This window comes from Moschus berezovskii, chromosome 1 (genome assembly GCF_049115385.1).
Source record: "Moschus berezovskii isolate FMDL1 chromosome 1, NW_MosBer_1.0, whole genome shotgun sequence".
Lineage (NCBI taxonomy): Eukaryota > Metazoa > Chordata > Mammalia > Artiodactyla > Moschidae > Moschus > Moschus berezovskii.
This window is the reverse complement of record NC_142460.1, coordinates 105790092-105804286: the sequence shown is the minus strand read 5'-3', so window position 1 is coordinate 105804286 and position 14195 is coordinate 105790092. Positions and strand designations below refer to the sequence as shown.

General features: G+C 41.2%; 1 protein-coding gene across 7 annotated transcripts in view; it reads right to left on the bottom strand.

The window, feature by feature from the left end:
- Positions 1-14195, bottom strand: part of MCF2L2 (MCF.2 cell line derived transforming sequence-like 2) — a 299932-nt gene that overhangs the window by 178527 nt on the left and 107210 nt on the right. For all 7 annotated transcript variants that reach the window (XM_055409620.2, XM_055409628.2, XM_055409637.2 and 4 more), the window contains exons 6-7: positions 10609-10725; positions 8852-9001 (exon numbers count right to left, since the gene is read on the bottom strand). In XM_055409620.2, coding sequence (XP_055265595.2) covers positions 8852-9001; positions 10609-10725 — 267 coding nt within the window. The remainder of the gene's footprint in view (positions 1-8851; positions 9002-10608; positions 10726-14195) is intronic.

The following is a 14195-nucleotide window of genomic DNA, read 5'->3' as shown; positions in this document are numbered from 1 at the left end:
GGGTGTCTTTGCTTTCAGATCCTTTTGAGTGGACAAAGCCAGGAAACATGTTTTCAAAAACCATTAGATTATATAGGTATTTTAAATTCCAAATAAAATCAACATTATTATTGGGATTTCCTACAAAGAAAATAGAGTCAAATTTACAATGCCAGCACAGTTGTCCTTTGGTATCCACAGGGGATTGGTTCCAGGACCCGCCTCAGATGCCAAAATCTGCAGATGCTCATGTCCCTTATATAAAATGATATAGTATTTGCATATAACATACAGACATCTTCCTGCATATTTTAAGTCATCTCTACACCACTTATAATACCTAATACAATGTAAATGCTATGTAAGTCATTTCCAGGTGCAAGGCAATTTCCATTTTTTGCTTTTAGAAATTTTCTGGAATTGTTTAAAAGTATTTTCAATCCACAGTAGTTTGAATCCTTGGATTAAGAACCATTAATACAGCAGTCAGACTGCATAGCCATCCTAGTAGGTATATCATTGCCGTTTTAATTTTCATTTCTCTACTGACTAATGATATTGCAGATGTCTTCACGTGCTTTGTGCTCAGTCGCTTTGTGCTTTGTGTCTGACTTGTTGTGATTCCATGGACTGTGGTCCACCAGGCTCCTTAGTCTGTGGGATTTCCCAGGCAAGAATACTGGAAGGGGTTGCCACTTCCTTCTCCAGGGCATCTTCCCGATCCAGGGATTGAATCTGTGTCTCCTGCATCCCCTGCACTGGCAGGCAGATTCTTAACCACTGAGCCACCTGGGAATTAAGTCATTTATATACCTTCTTTGGATATGTGTGTGTGTGTGCTAAATAAATTTAGTTGTGTTTGACTCTTTGCAACCCATGTCTATTCAAATCCTTTGCCCATTTTTATTTTTTAATTTTTACTAATGTTTTGTTTGGCACTGCTGTGGCTTGCGGGATCTTAGTTCCCAGATCAGGAATTGAACTCAGGCCCTCAGCAGTGACAGCAAGGAGTCCTAACTACCTTTGCTTGTTTTAAAATTGAGTTACTTGTCTTTTTACAGTTGACAAGAATTGGTGTCATATCTACAAAACCACTGCTTAATCTAAAGTCATGAAGATTTACATCTGTATTTTCCTCTAAGTGTTTTATAGTTTTAGACTTTACATTTAGTTCTTTGATCAATTTTAAGAGAATCTTTATATATGGTGTGAAGCAACCCTCAATTTCCCATGCTTCATGTGGATGGGAACTTGCTTCCCAGTTGTCCTATAGCCCAAGGATCTTTAGTTTTGTTCCCATGGAAAGAAAATATCCTTGGTTTTTTTTTTTTTTTTTTACTGCTGGCATTCAGGCTGGAGGAAGAGCTCAAGGACTTGCTTCTGGGAACATCTATATATGTTTTTGGGAGTTTCAGTGAGTTTTATCTTGTGCAGATAGGATCCTAGTGGCAGCAGGTGAGTGTGGCCTGTACACTGAGAGATGGCCTATATTCTGTCAAGGCTGCCTTTCCTCAGGAAATGAGAGCTCTCCTTGGAGAAGGATCCAATTTTCAGAGGAGTTTGGGGTCTCTGTGTGTACATACTCTAAATATATGTTCCAACTGTCCATCCATGTGCAAGAAGCACATGCAGGGACGGGATGAGTGTGCCGAGTTACATGTGCTTGTCTAGACTTATGAGGACCTTCAGTTCAGTTCAGTCGCTTAGTCGTGTCTGACTCTTTGCGACCCCATAAATCACAGCACGCCAGGCCTCCCTGTCCATCACCAACTCCCGGAGTTCACTCAAACTCATATCCATCGAGTCGGTGATGCCATCCAGCCATCTCATTCTCTGTCGTCCCTGTCTCCTCCCACCGCCAATCCCTCCTAGCATCAGACTCTTTTCCAGTGAGTCAACTCATTGCATGAGGTGGCCAAAGTTGGAGTTTCAGCTTCAGCATCAGTCCTTCCAATGAACACCCAGGATTTATCTCCTTTAGAATGGACTGGTTGGACCTCCTTGCAGTCCAAGGGACTCTCAAGAGTCTTCTCCAACACGACAGTTCAAAAGGATCAATTCTTCAGCGATCAGCTTTCTTCAGAGTCCAACTCTCACATCCATACATGACCACGGGAAAAACCATAGCCTTGACTAGATGGACCTTGGTTGGCAAAGTAATGTCTCTGCTTTTTAATATGCTATCTAGGTTGGTCATAACTTTCCTTCCAAGGAGTAAGCGTCTTTTAATTTCATGGCTGCAGTCAGCATCTGCAGTGATTTTGGAGCCCCAAAAAATAAAGTCTGACACTGTTTCCACTGTTTCCCCATCCAATTCCCATGAAGTGATGGGACCAGATGCCATGATCTTCGTTTTCTGAATGTTGAGCTTCAAACCAAACTTTTCACTCTCCTCTCTCACTTTCATCAAAAGGCTTTTGAGTTCCTCTTCACTTTCTGCCCTGGTGGCTCAGAGGTTAAAGCTTCTGCCTCCAATGCGGGAGACCCGGGTTCAATCCCTGGGTCAGGAAGATCCCCTGGAGAAGGAAATGGCAACCCACTCCAGTATACTTGCCTGGAGAATCCCATGGATGGAGGAGTCTGGTAGGCTACAGTCCCAAGGGTCGCAAAGAGTCGGACACAACTGAGCGCTTTCGCTTTGCTTCGCTCAGTTTCTGCCATGAGAGTGGTGTCATCTGCATATCTGAGGTTATTGATATTTCTCCCGGCAATCTTGATTCCAGCTTGTGCTTCCTCCAGCCCAGCGTTCCTCATGATGTACTCTGCATATAAATTAAATAAGCAGGGTGACAATATACAACCTTGACATACTCCTTTTCCTATTTGGAACCAGTCTGTTGTTCCATGTCCAGTTCTAACTGTTGCTTCCTGACCTGCATACAGGTTTCTCAAGAGGCAGGTCAGGTGGTCTGGGATTCCCATCTCTTTCAGAATGTTCCACAGTTTATTGTGATCCACACAGTCAAAGGCTTTGGCATAGTCAATGAAGCAGAAATAGATGTTTTTCTGGAACTCTCTTGCTTTCTCCATGATCCAGCGGATGTTGGCAATTTGATCTCTGGTGCCTCTGCCTTTTCTAAAACCTGCTTGAACATTTGGAAGTTCACGATTCACATATTGCTGAAGCCTGGCTTGGAAAATTTTGAGCATGACTTTACTAGCGTGTGAGATGAGTGCAATGGTGCGGTAGTTTGAGCATTCTTTGGCATTCCCTTTCTTTGGGATTGGAATGAAGACTGACCTTTTCCAGTCCTGTGGCCACTGCTGAGTTTTCCAAAGTTGCTGGCATATTGAGTGCAGCACTTTCACAGCATCATCTTTCAAGATTTGAAATAGCTCGATTGGAATTCCATCACCTCCACTAGCTTTGTTCCTAGTGATGCTCTCTAAGGCCCACTTGACTTCACATTCCAAGATGTCTGGCTCCAGGTGAGTGATCACGCCATCGTGAGTATCTTCGTCGTGAAGATCTTTTTTGTACAGTTGTATTCTTGCCACCTCTTCTTAATATCTTCTGCTTCTGTTAGGTCCATACCATTTCTGTCCTTTATCGAGCCCATCTTTGCATGAAATGTTCCCTTGATATCTCTAATTTTCTTGAAAAGATCTCTTGTTTTTCCTGTTCTGTTGTTTTCCTCTATTTCTTTGCATTGATCGCTGAGGATGGCTTTCTAATCTCTCCTTGCTATTCTTTGGAACTCTGCATTCAGATGCTTATATCTTTCCTTTTCTCCTTTGCTTTTCGCCTCTCTTCTTTTCACAGCTATTTGTAAGGCCTCCTCAGACAGCCATTTTGCTTTTTTGCATTTCTTTTCCATGGGGATGGTCTTGGTCCCTGTCTCCTGTACAATGTCACGAACCTCCGTCCAGAGTTCATCAGGCACTGTATCTATCAGATCTAGTCCCTTAAATCTATTTCTTACTTCCACTGTATAATCATAAGGGATTTGATTTAGGTCTCCCCCAAAAGAAGACCAATGCTGAATGCGTGTACAGGACTCTCTCTTCCTTTCTTTTCCTCAGATGGTATAGTGAAGTGAAGTGAAGTGGAAGTCGCTCAGTTGTGTCTGACTCTTTGCGACTCCATGGACTATACAGTCCATGAAATTCTCCAGGCCAGAATACTGGAGTGGGTAGTCTTTCCCTTCTCCAGGGGATATTCCCAATGCAGGGATCGAACCCAGGTCTCCTGCATTTCAGAAGAATTCTTTACCAGCTGAGCCACAAGGGAAGCCCATGGTATAGCTAAATCACAAAGAAAATAAAGTTTCAAGTCTTAGTATGAAGCCCAAGTACCCACAATCTGATTGGACAGAAAATAGCACTTATTGCTATTGGGAGCCTTTTTGATCATAAATATGGATTAAGAGCCAACATGTGGCTCTGCCTTAAGGAAAGAATTTATGTTTCTTCTAGAGAAAAGCTCCTTTAAAGTGGTACGCTTGCTTGAAAGTTTGATTTGTTTCTTCTGCTAAGAATGTTCTGAGACTTTTTTTCTTTGTAACCAGATTGGTTTGATATATAACTGTGGTCAAGACAGAAGAGATTCTTTTGGATAATTCTGAAGAATGTGGTAACAACTATATACAGAATCAGTGCATAGTCTGTAAAAGTTCTCAAATTCAACAACTCTCCTACTTTCATTGGCTGATTGTAGAGGTAACTATATACTTATGTGAATCTAAAATAAGGGCTCTCAAAGATCCCCTGGGGAAAGGAAATCAAGAAATTAAACCAAGTCTCTTAATGCTGTGTTGTTCAGACAAAAACTCTCCAAGCTAGGAGGAAGCCATAAATCACACACTGTAACTTGTATAGACATTTAAATAGACTTAATGGGGTCGCAAAGAGTCGGACACGACTGAGCGACTGAACTGAACTGAACTGAACTGAAAAGTTCACTGTTCTCAGAATCAGTCTTACAGTATTTTTTCATTTGGAGAAGATGCTTTCTAAATGGAAAAAAAATTCAATTAGTTATAGAAAACTTTGGTTTAAAAAGTAGGTAAAATACTCTAATCAAAATAAAATAAAATTATATATGTGATCATAAAACTGAGTTATTAGTAAAAGTTTAAACAGTATTCCTTTTTTGTAATATAAACCCTTTCTCTCTCTAAAGCATTTTTGGATCAGAAAGAGTAAAAATCTAAATCTAGTTTAATGATTTTGGAATTTTTGCTTCTAATTTATAAGATATGAAGCAAAGAAATCAAAGTTGTACCAGGTCAACAATTAGTAATCACAGAAGAAACACTCTGTATTGTCTTTAAAAGGATGTTAATATTACTTGGTCAAATAAAGACAGAATAATTTAAATTTAACCCAAATTCACTTAATATTCTTTTTTCTTCTAGCTCTACAGAGATATAATTGACATATAGCACTGTGTAAGTTTCGGGGTGTACAGCATAATAATTTGACTTGGACACATCCTGTTTTAATTCCAAGACCTGCTGGCTACTGTGAACTAAAAATAATGACATTACTCCATCTCGGAGGCTGGTTCTTTCCCTCCCTTTACCTCTGTGGAACTCTGCCTGTGTAGAGATGACAGAATACTTACTTATCTACCTTCCCTGTGAACCCTCACTGCACCTACAGCTGGTTTCACCCCTTAGATATGTGTCCTCATCTAAAATTCAATTTCTCTTTATCTTTTCCCAAGAGGCCTCCCTGACTGGCCACCTGGTCATCTTGATGCTTCTGCTCTGCACCTCTCCCAGCCCTTCTTGGAACAACATACAGAACACACTTGCTCATGAGCCCAGGCTGGAGCCCTGTTCACAGTGCCTTCCTACAGGTTCTGATGATCAGCATCACACCCATATACTAATTGATGCTCTGCAGTCTCCTGTGGCCTGTGACCTGTGGGCATGGATCACCAACCCTTTTCTAGCAGACTTCAGAGAGTTGCCCTAGACCCAGCCTTCCATACCCCATGCCATCTTCCAAGAACCAATAGGTTCTTGGAGGTGAACTTGGCCAATATGTTTGGCAATGAAATAGGTCAAGCTTCTAAAAGGCATTTCCAGGGAATTTTCAGGTTTCTACAGTTTCAAACCAGACCTTTTGATTACTCAGAGTAATTCTGAGAATATATTTTGAACTCTTTTTGGTAACCAAGATGCTTAAAGACAGAATTAAACATTTTCCCCTGACACACGGAAGAATTAATTTGCCTCAACTGCCTGACTCTGACTTCCTTAACTAAATTCTGTGTTCTTTGAGTTTGCATTTTGTTTGTTTCCTTGGAATGTGATGGTAGGTCATAAACATACGCTGAATAAATAAAGACTCAACCACCTAGCAAAGCAAAATTTTTGCATATTTTGGGTTACAGATAAGAGAGTTCAGCTCTTCTTATGCTCAACACAGCAAGAATACATGTAATGCTATCATGTATCAACCTTCTATCCTTGATTTGCTGCCTTACTGAGTTCTGGAGTGCTTGTGTGCTTAGTCTTTCAGTGGTGTCTGACTCTTTGCAATCCCATGGACTGTAGCCCGCCAGGCTCCTCTGTCCATGGGATTTTTCAGGCAAGAATACTGGAGTGGGTTGCCATCTTCTCCTCCAGGGAATCTTCGCAATCCAGGGATTGAACCTCCATCTCCTGTGTTGTCTGTACTGCAGGCAGATTCTTTACTCACTGAGCCATTGAAGCCAAGTGGGCCTTAGAGAGCATCACTAGGAACAAAGCTAGTGGAGGTGATGGAATTCCAATCGAGCTATTTCAAATCTTGAAAGATGATGCTGTGAAAGTGCTGCACTCAATATGCCAGCAACTTTGGAAAACTCAGCAGTGGCCACAGGACTGGAAAAGGTCAGTCTTCATTCCAATCCCAAAGAAAGGCAATGCCAAAGAATGCTCAAACTACCGCACCATTGCACTCATCTCACATGCTAGTAAAGTCATGCTCAAAATTCTCCAAGCCAGGCTTCAGCAATATGTGAACTGTGAACTTCCAGATGTTCAAGCAGGTTTTAGAAAAGGCAGAGGCACCAGAGATCAAATTGCCAACATCCGCTGGATCATGGAGAAAGCAAGAGAGTTCCAGAAAAACATCTATTTCTGCTTCATTGACTATGCCAAAGCCTTTGACTGTGTGGATCACAATAAACTGTGGAACATTCTGAAAGAGATGGGAATCCCAGACCACCTGACCTGCCTCTTGAGAAACCTGTATGCAGGTCAGGAAGCAACAGTTAGAACTGGACATGGAACAACAGACTGGTTCCAAATAGGAAAAGGAGTACGTCAAGGTTGTATATTGTCACCCTGCTTATTTAATTTATATGCAGAGTACATCATGAGGAACGCTGGGCTGGAGGAAGCACAAGCTGGAATCAAGATTGCCGGGAGAAATATCAATAACCTCAGATATGCAGATGACACCACCCTTATGGCAGAAAGTAAGGAGGAACTCAAAGGCCTCTTGATGAAAGTGAAAGTGGAGAGTGAAAGGTTGGCTTGAAGCTCAACATTCAGAAAACGAAGATCATGGCATCTGGTCCCATCACTTCATGGGAAATAGATGGGGAAACAGTGGAAACAGTGTCAGACTTTATTTTTTTGGGCTCCAAAATCACTGCAGATGCTGATTTGCAGCCAGGAAATTAAAAGACGCTTGCTCCTTGGAAGGAAAGTTATGACCAACCTGACAGCATATTAAAAAGCAGAGACATTACTTTGCCAACCAAGGTCCGTCTAGTCAAGGCTATGGTTTTTCCCGTGGTCATGTATGGATGTGAGAGTTGGACTCTGAAGAAAGCTGATCGCCGAAGAATTGATGCTTTTGAACTGTGGTGCTGGAGAAGACTCTTGAGAGTCCCTTGGACTACAAGGAGATCCAACCAGTCCATTCTGAAGAAGATCAATCCTGGGTGTTCACTGGAAGGACTGATGCTAAAGCTGAAACTCCAATAGTTTGGCCACCTCATGAGAAGAGTTGACTCACTGGAAAAGACTCTGATGCTGGGAGGGATTGGGGGTCAGAGGAGATGGGGACGACAGAGAATGAGATGGCTGGATGGCATCACTGACTCGATGGACATGAGTTCGAGTGAACTCCGGGAGTTGGTGATGGACAGGGAGGCCTGGCGTGCTGTGATTCATGGGGTCGCAAAGAGTCGGACACGACCGAGTGACTGAACTGAACTGAACTGAACGTTGCCAAATAATAGCTTTGATCTGTTTGTGCTTCTTGTGGCGGAAAAGGGCTGACACCCATCCAGTAAGACCTGAGAAGATTTCTCTTTACTGCATGGCCTAAAAGAATCTGCCAACCTGCCTTCCCAGCAGGTTCTGACATGCTTTTATGAATCCTTTAATAGGTGTCTCTCCTTAAATCTAATTCAGAGCACTTTCATAGTCCTGTTTCTCAAATTGGTTCCAACTAAAAAGACACATCCCTGAGAGAAGTGAAGCAATAAGTCAGCTTATTATTCTGCCCCAAAACTTCACAACAACCTCAGGAAAACTTATGCTTCAAGAGCCAACTCCCATCCCTCCCTCCTTCCCTGCAATTTCAGTCCATTATATCCTGTTCTGTCCTGAGCAGATCATAGGAGTGTGCACCTTGAATGGATGTTCACACACCTGGTTTCACTAGCACCAGCACCAAGCCGGAATGAGTTCCCTTTGGAGGGGCTGCTTTTCACAGATCTTACCTTCAATCCTTTCACACATACTACCAGTCATTCAAAGATTTTTCTCTTCATATATTGCCTATCTAGAAGATTAAAGATGGTTAGTGACTGCCAAGTCACTGGAGAAGAAGGCTAACTTTTAATTTTGCTCCCAGAACTCTCCAAGAAGCTGACCATCTGCCAGCACAGAGGCTGGCCTCTGAGAGATCACTGACCACTCACCTGCAACTTATTCTGCTGCCTCATGTGGGACATGAGAAGGTCTTCAGTGGAAGGGATGCTTCTGGGCAGCTCTGTTGTAGCCAGGCAAGCCCCAAAAGTCTGAAGCATCTGGGCAGTGGTCTTCAATGCCAGAGCAAAGTTTTCAATGGCCTGGAAGGTCAGACAAGCATAACAATGTGAAGGGATTAACATTCACCAATATGCTGTCTTTTTTTTTTTTTTTTTAGTGTTTTTCTTTTTTTTAATTTTTATTGGAGGCTAATTATTTTATAATATTATATTGGTTGGTTTTGCCATACATTGACATGAATCCGTCCCGGGTGTACATGAGTTCCCCCTCCCGAACCCCCCTCCTACCTCCCTCCTCCCCTTAACCTCCCTCTGGGTCATCCCCGCATACCAGCCCCGAGCATCCTGTAAGCCAAAGAACCAAACAGACATTTCTCCAAAGAAGACATAAAGATGGCTAACAAACACAATATGCTGTCTTAATAGGACAGAAGTATTTCCTGAGTATACACAGTAGGCCATGCATTGAACTTTGTGCTCTACATTTGTCTAGCACCTCAGTAATCTAGAGTGGGAGGCATTTTATCTCCATTTTATCGAAGAGAGAACTGAAGTTCTAACAGGTCAAATGAACTGACCAAGATGGTATTACTAGGGCAGTAAGGAAGGAAAGAAGGCAAGATCCAGTCAATCTGTTTTTTTTCTTTTCAGGAGTTTTTTTTTTTTTTTTTTTGAGGATCAAAAGGAATGGCAAATTTGAAAGAATCTTGGGCACAGGTGAGTACTTTACAAATGTAACAGTAAGAACTAAAACATCAGGTGTAAGGCCTGGAAATGTCATTCTAGAAATAGGGGAAAGCCAGAGGTTTCCTGTGGTGAGTCCTATTAACAAAATAACTTGATTCCATGCATCTGATTAGTGAATAATCACCAAGTGGAAAAGGTGCAAAGGAACTGACCCTAATAGGGTGACAAAAAAGTTTGATCTTAGTCTTGGCTCTGCCACAACTTGACCCTGTAACCTTAGATAAATTACCTCTTCACTCTGAAGGTCTGTTCCTTTATCTGTGAAATAATTCTCAATTGTGTGGACCTGTCTAGGGCATTGTACGATGTTTTGCAGTATCCTTGGCCTTTACCCAGGATGTGCCAGTTAACATCCTTCTCCCCAAGTTATGCTTATAAAAAATGTCTGCCTAAAAACATTGACAAATGTTCTCTGCAGGCAAAATTGCCTTCAGCTGAGAATCCACTGTGTTACTCCCATTTTAACAGAGAGCAAACAAAATTAGAGAGGTTTAGTACCTCACCTGAGCTCAGACAATACACAATGGTATCTACATTTAGATGCAGCTTCTTCTGACTTAGCAGGTTTGAATCTGTTTGTACACTAGAATTATCTGGGGAGCTTGTGGCCCACTAATGCCTGACATTCATCCCAGACCAAGTATATTAAATTCCTTGAGGTATAGCAGAGTATTGGTATTTTGCAAACTCCCTGGGTACACTCTAAATCAAGTCCCCCGAGACCACTATACCAGGAAATGAGGCAAGATCAAAGTAATCAGCAGGAGAAGCCCTAGCTTTTATCCTTCCACCCTTTCTCTCCCCCAGCCTGTCACTTAGAAAACCCAACCTTCCCGATGTTAGGTAGTCATGGGCAATGACTGTCCAACAGTTGGTCTTTAAGTCCCTATCTCTAAAACACCAGGAAGGACACTGAAAAGGGCATGTAAATTGGTACTCACGGTTCGATGATTTATCCACTGACTGTGGCGATATTCCAAAGTTCCCCCTAAGTCTGCTGTCAATTGGCTTTTGTCAATGTAGTCATGAAGGTCAGAAACGGAGTTTAACATAACAATCTATAACAGAAAAACCTAATATATTCCTCACAGATAATTAAGTAGCTCATCAAGATTCTACTAAATAGTACTTCAACTTGGCCTGATCAGACATTTATATCCAGTAGAGAAACATTTTAAAATCTCTTTCCATTTCCCCACTTTGAGGGAGCAATAGGAGTGTTGAATAGCCTACAACAAAATGATGAGCTCAGTTCTAAGCTACCTATAAGTCAGGTCTTGTTTAGGTAAATTTTTGTCAAAAGTTCCCAGGTTAAGATACACCCTTCAGCCACCAAAAGCAAATGCTGTACTGAGACCTAAAAATTTGCAATGAATATTCCAGTAAAGGGTAGACTGGTAAATATGAAAATAAAATTATAACAACGGGACCCATTGAAAAGTATAGATTGAGAAGATTCACTACACTGATGCCCCTTCTATGAAGAATGGAGATAGGCCCCCAACTAATCTTGTGTGGAGGAAGTTTGGAGGAGATAGGGAGTGGGTTTTCATAAATTAGCGAGCCTGCTGCTGAATGAATGCCCAGACATATACAGAAGGATGACACACTCCAAACTGTCCCTTTAGTCTCCTCTGCAGTGGTCCTGCAAAGAGCATGGTCCCAGCTCTGTCCCAAGGACCATATCATACTCACTATTCACTCCCATCTCTGAAACACACCCTCCTGTAGCCTTTAACTAATGACTTATATTTCTTAAGTTGTTGATTGTCTTGACCTGTGAGTATAATAAACTTCTTCCTTCAAAGCCTTGCCCTCTTTTCCTCCAGTGGCAGTACTAAATTTACCATGTCATATCCAACATATACATTCTTAGAACAGATTCTTGGTCAGAGGACATGAGAATATACGCTTTTTTCCCTAATATTATATCGTATTAGTCAAGTGATAAATCTACTTTATTTCTTTTTTTCTAAAATTTTTATTTAATAAATGGTACAAAGCACAATGTCAAAAACATTAACAGTTAAAATTTCACCAAATGAAAAAATACTATAGAATACACAGTTGTAAAAAGCTACATTAAGTTATTTCACAACTGCCTCAGGCTGCAAAAAGAAAAAAAAACCCAATGCCATACCTAAGTTATCCCTCTCTCAAAATAATGCCATTCATGTTATAAACCATGAGCACCCCATCAAAAGACAGGAACTGCTTTTGTTAATTCATATATATATAAATCTACTTTAGAATGAAACAACATGGATGTTGTTTTATGTTTTATGCTAAGTGAAAGAAGTCAGACTCAAAAGGCACTCTTAGGAAAAGGCAAAATTCTAGGGATGGAGAACAGATCAGTGGCTGCTGGGGTTAGAGCTGAGTACGAAGGGGCAACATCAGGAGATTTTGGAGGGTGATGAAACCAGTGTGTTTCTTTACTGGGGTTTTAGTTAAATAACACCATGTGTTTGTCAAAACTCATACAACTGATGCTGGGAAAGATGGAGGGCAAGAGGAGAAGGGGGTGACAGAGACTAAGATAGTTGGATGGCTAACTCAATGGACATGAGTTTGAGCAAACTCTGGGAGTTGGTGATAGACAGGGAACCCTGGCATGCTGCAGTCCATGGGGTCACAAAGAGTCAGACACGACTGAACAACAACATTCAACTCAACATCAAAAAGAGTAAATTTTACTGCATGCAAATGAAAAAAAAATGGAGAGGCAGTTTCACCATGAAACTTTTTTTCTCTTTGAATCTTTAATGGGTCAAGAAGGAAAAACATTTTAAATTCTACATAAGAGGGGAAGCAGAATAATTTCACTCATCAAACTCATAGAACACACTAAGTATGTAAACTTGGCCTTCAAATAGTTATTCTGTGTTTTCTTAGATTCTGAATTTGTCTGTTTGGCATCCTTTCTTTACAGAGCCAGTTACATTAACTAAATTAACTTATTTTCTGTATTCTTGATGTTCTGAGATTTATGGTCTCACTGACTAGGGAGAGGCTAATATTTAGAGATTAAAAAAAAGGACTGGAGAGAGCACATCTATCAGATGAAAACCAATTCCAAGCCAGTGTCCCCCAACTACTTTCTTAACTAACTCTCATACAACAAGTCAACATTTCTGCTGCCCTAAATCATCCTAGGGGACTTCCCTGCTGGTCCAGTGGTAAAGAATTCACCTGCTAACGCAGGGGACATGGGTTCAATCCCTGATCCAGGAATATTACACATGCTGCAGAGCAACTAAACCTGAGCTCATGCTCTAGAGCTCTTGAGCTACAACTACTGAGCCATGTGCTACAACTACTGACGTTCATGCGCCCTAGAGCTTATGCTGTGCAACAAGAAAAGCCAACACAATAGGAAGCCTGCACATTACAACTAGAGAACAGCCCTTACTCATCTCAACTGGAGAAAGCCCATGTGCAACGATGATGACCCAGTGCAGACAATTATAATAATAATAAATGAATTAAAAAATTAAAAAAAAAAATCATCCCAGGGTCAGGTAACAGGCAACTAGAGATTCACTTGCCCCAAAGCCTGCTGGAACTATTTCAACCAGTCAATCCTAAACTTGTTACCCTGCCCTGCCTTGCCTTTCCCATGGAAACCCCAGTCAAGGCTCTGGTCTACACTTTCCCTTCCCCTCTGCTTCTGCCCCTTGGTCAAAACTTGGTGCTTCCCTGTGGCCCTGAAAGGCATGTGATGACCCTCCAACCTCCTTTGGGATCTTTGAATTTAAGAAACTTCTTCCTTCAAAGCCTGCTTCTCATTTCCTCCTGTGGCTGGTACTGACATACCATTTCCAACATGTACATTCTTAGAACAGCTGTTTTACATGAAGAATGTCATATTTTTTTAATTTCAGTATATGTTTTTGTTCTTATCTATAGTTTCTTAAACAGTTGTTTAAGTTGCTTTCAAAGAGAACTATGATATTTAATTTTGAAAGGAGAATTTCCTGTGTTCTGTTGCAAAGTTCATTTTAAGAAAACAATTTGCATGTCCATAGCCTCTTTAGGGATTTTTGCAAGACTGCCTGGGCCACTTTACATAATTTTGTGAGGCAGCCGTGAATACAGCTGTTCCAAGATAGACAAGTGCCAGCAAAAGGCACTTAGAAACCACTTGCCATATCAAAGCACCCCTCTCCTCAAGTAAAGGTACAGCAAAGCTCAGTGACTTAATTGTAATTACAACCTTGGTCCACTTGATGCTTTTGAGTCATGCAAAATGAACTCCATTTTCCTTCAACCTGTGAAAATATAGCTATTACCTAACTAGAAATAAGCAGGGAGATGCCACAGTAAGACGGGCCAGAGAGCTGTAAGGTCAAGTACTAATATTGCAACCATATTTTAGAAACAAAGTAAAGAAGACAAACCAACAACAAAGCAGCTTGAACTGTCATTTAAAAGGCAAAATAGGTCTGGCAATTTCACTCCTGGATATTTATTTGAAGAAAACAAAAACACTAATCAGAAAAGACATATGTACCCCTATATTCACTGT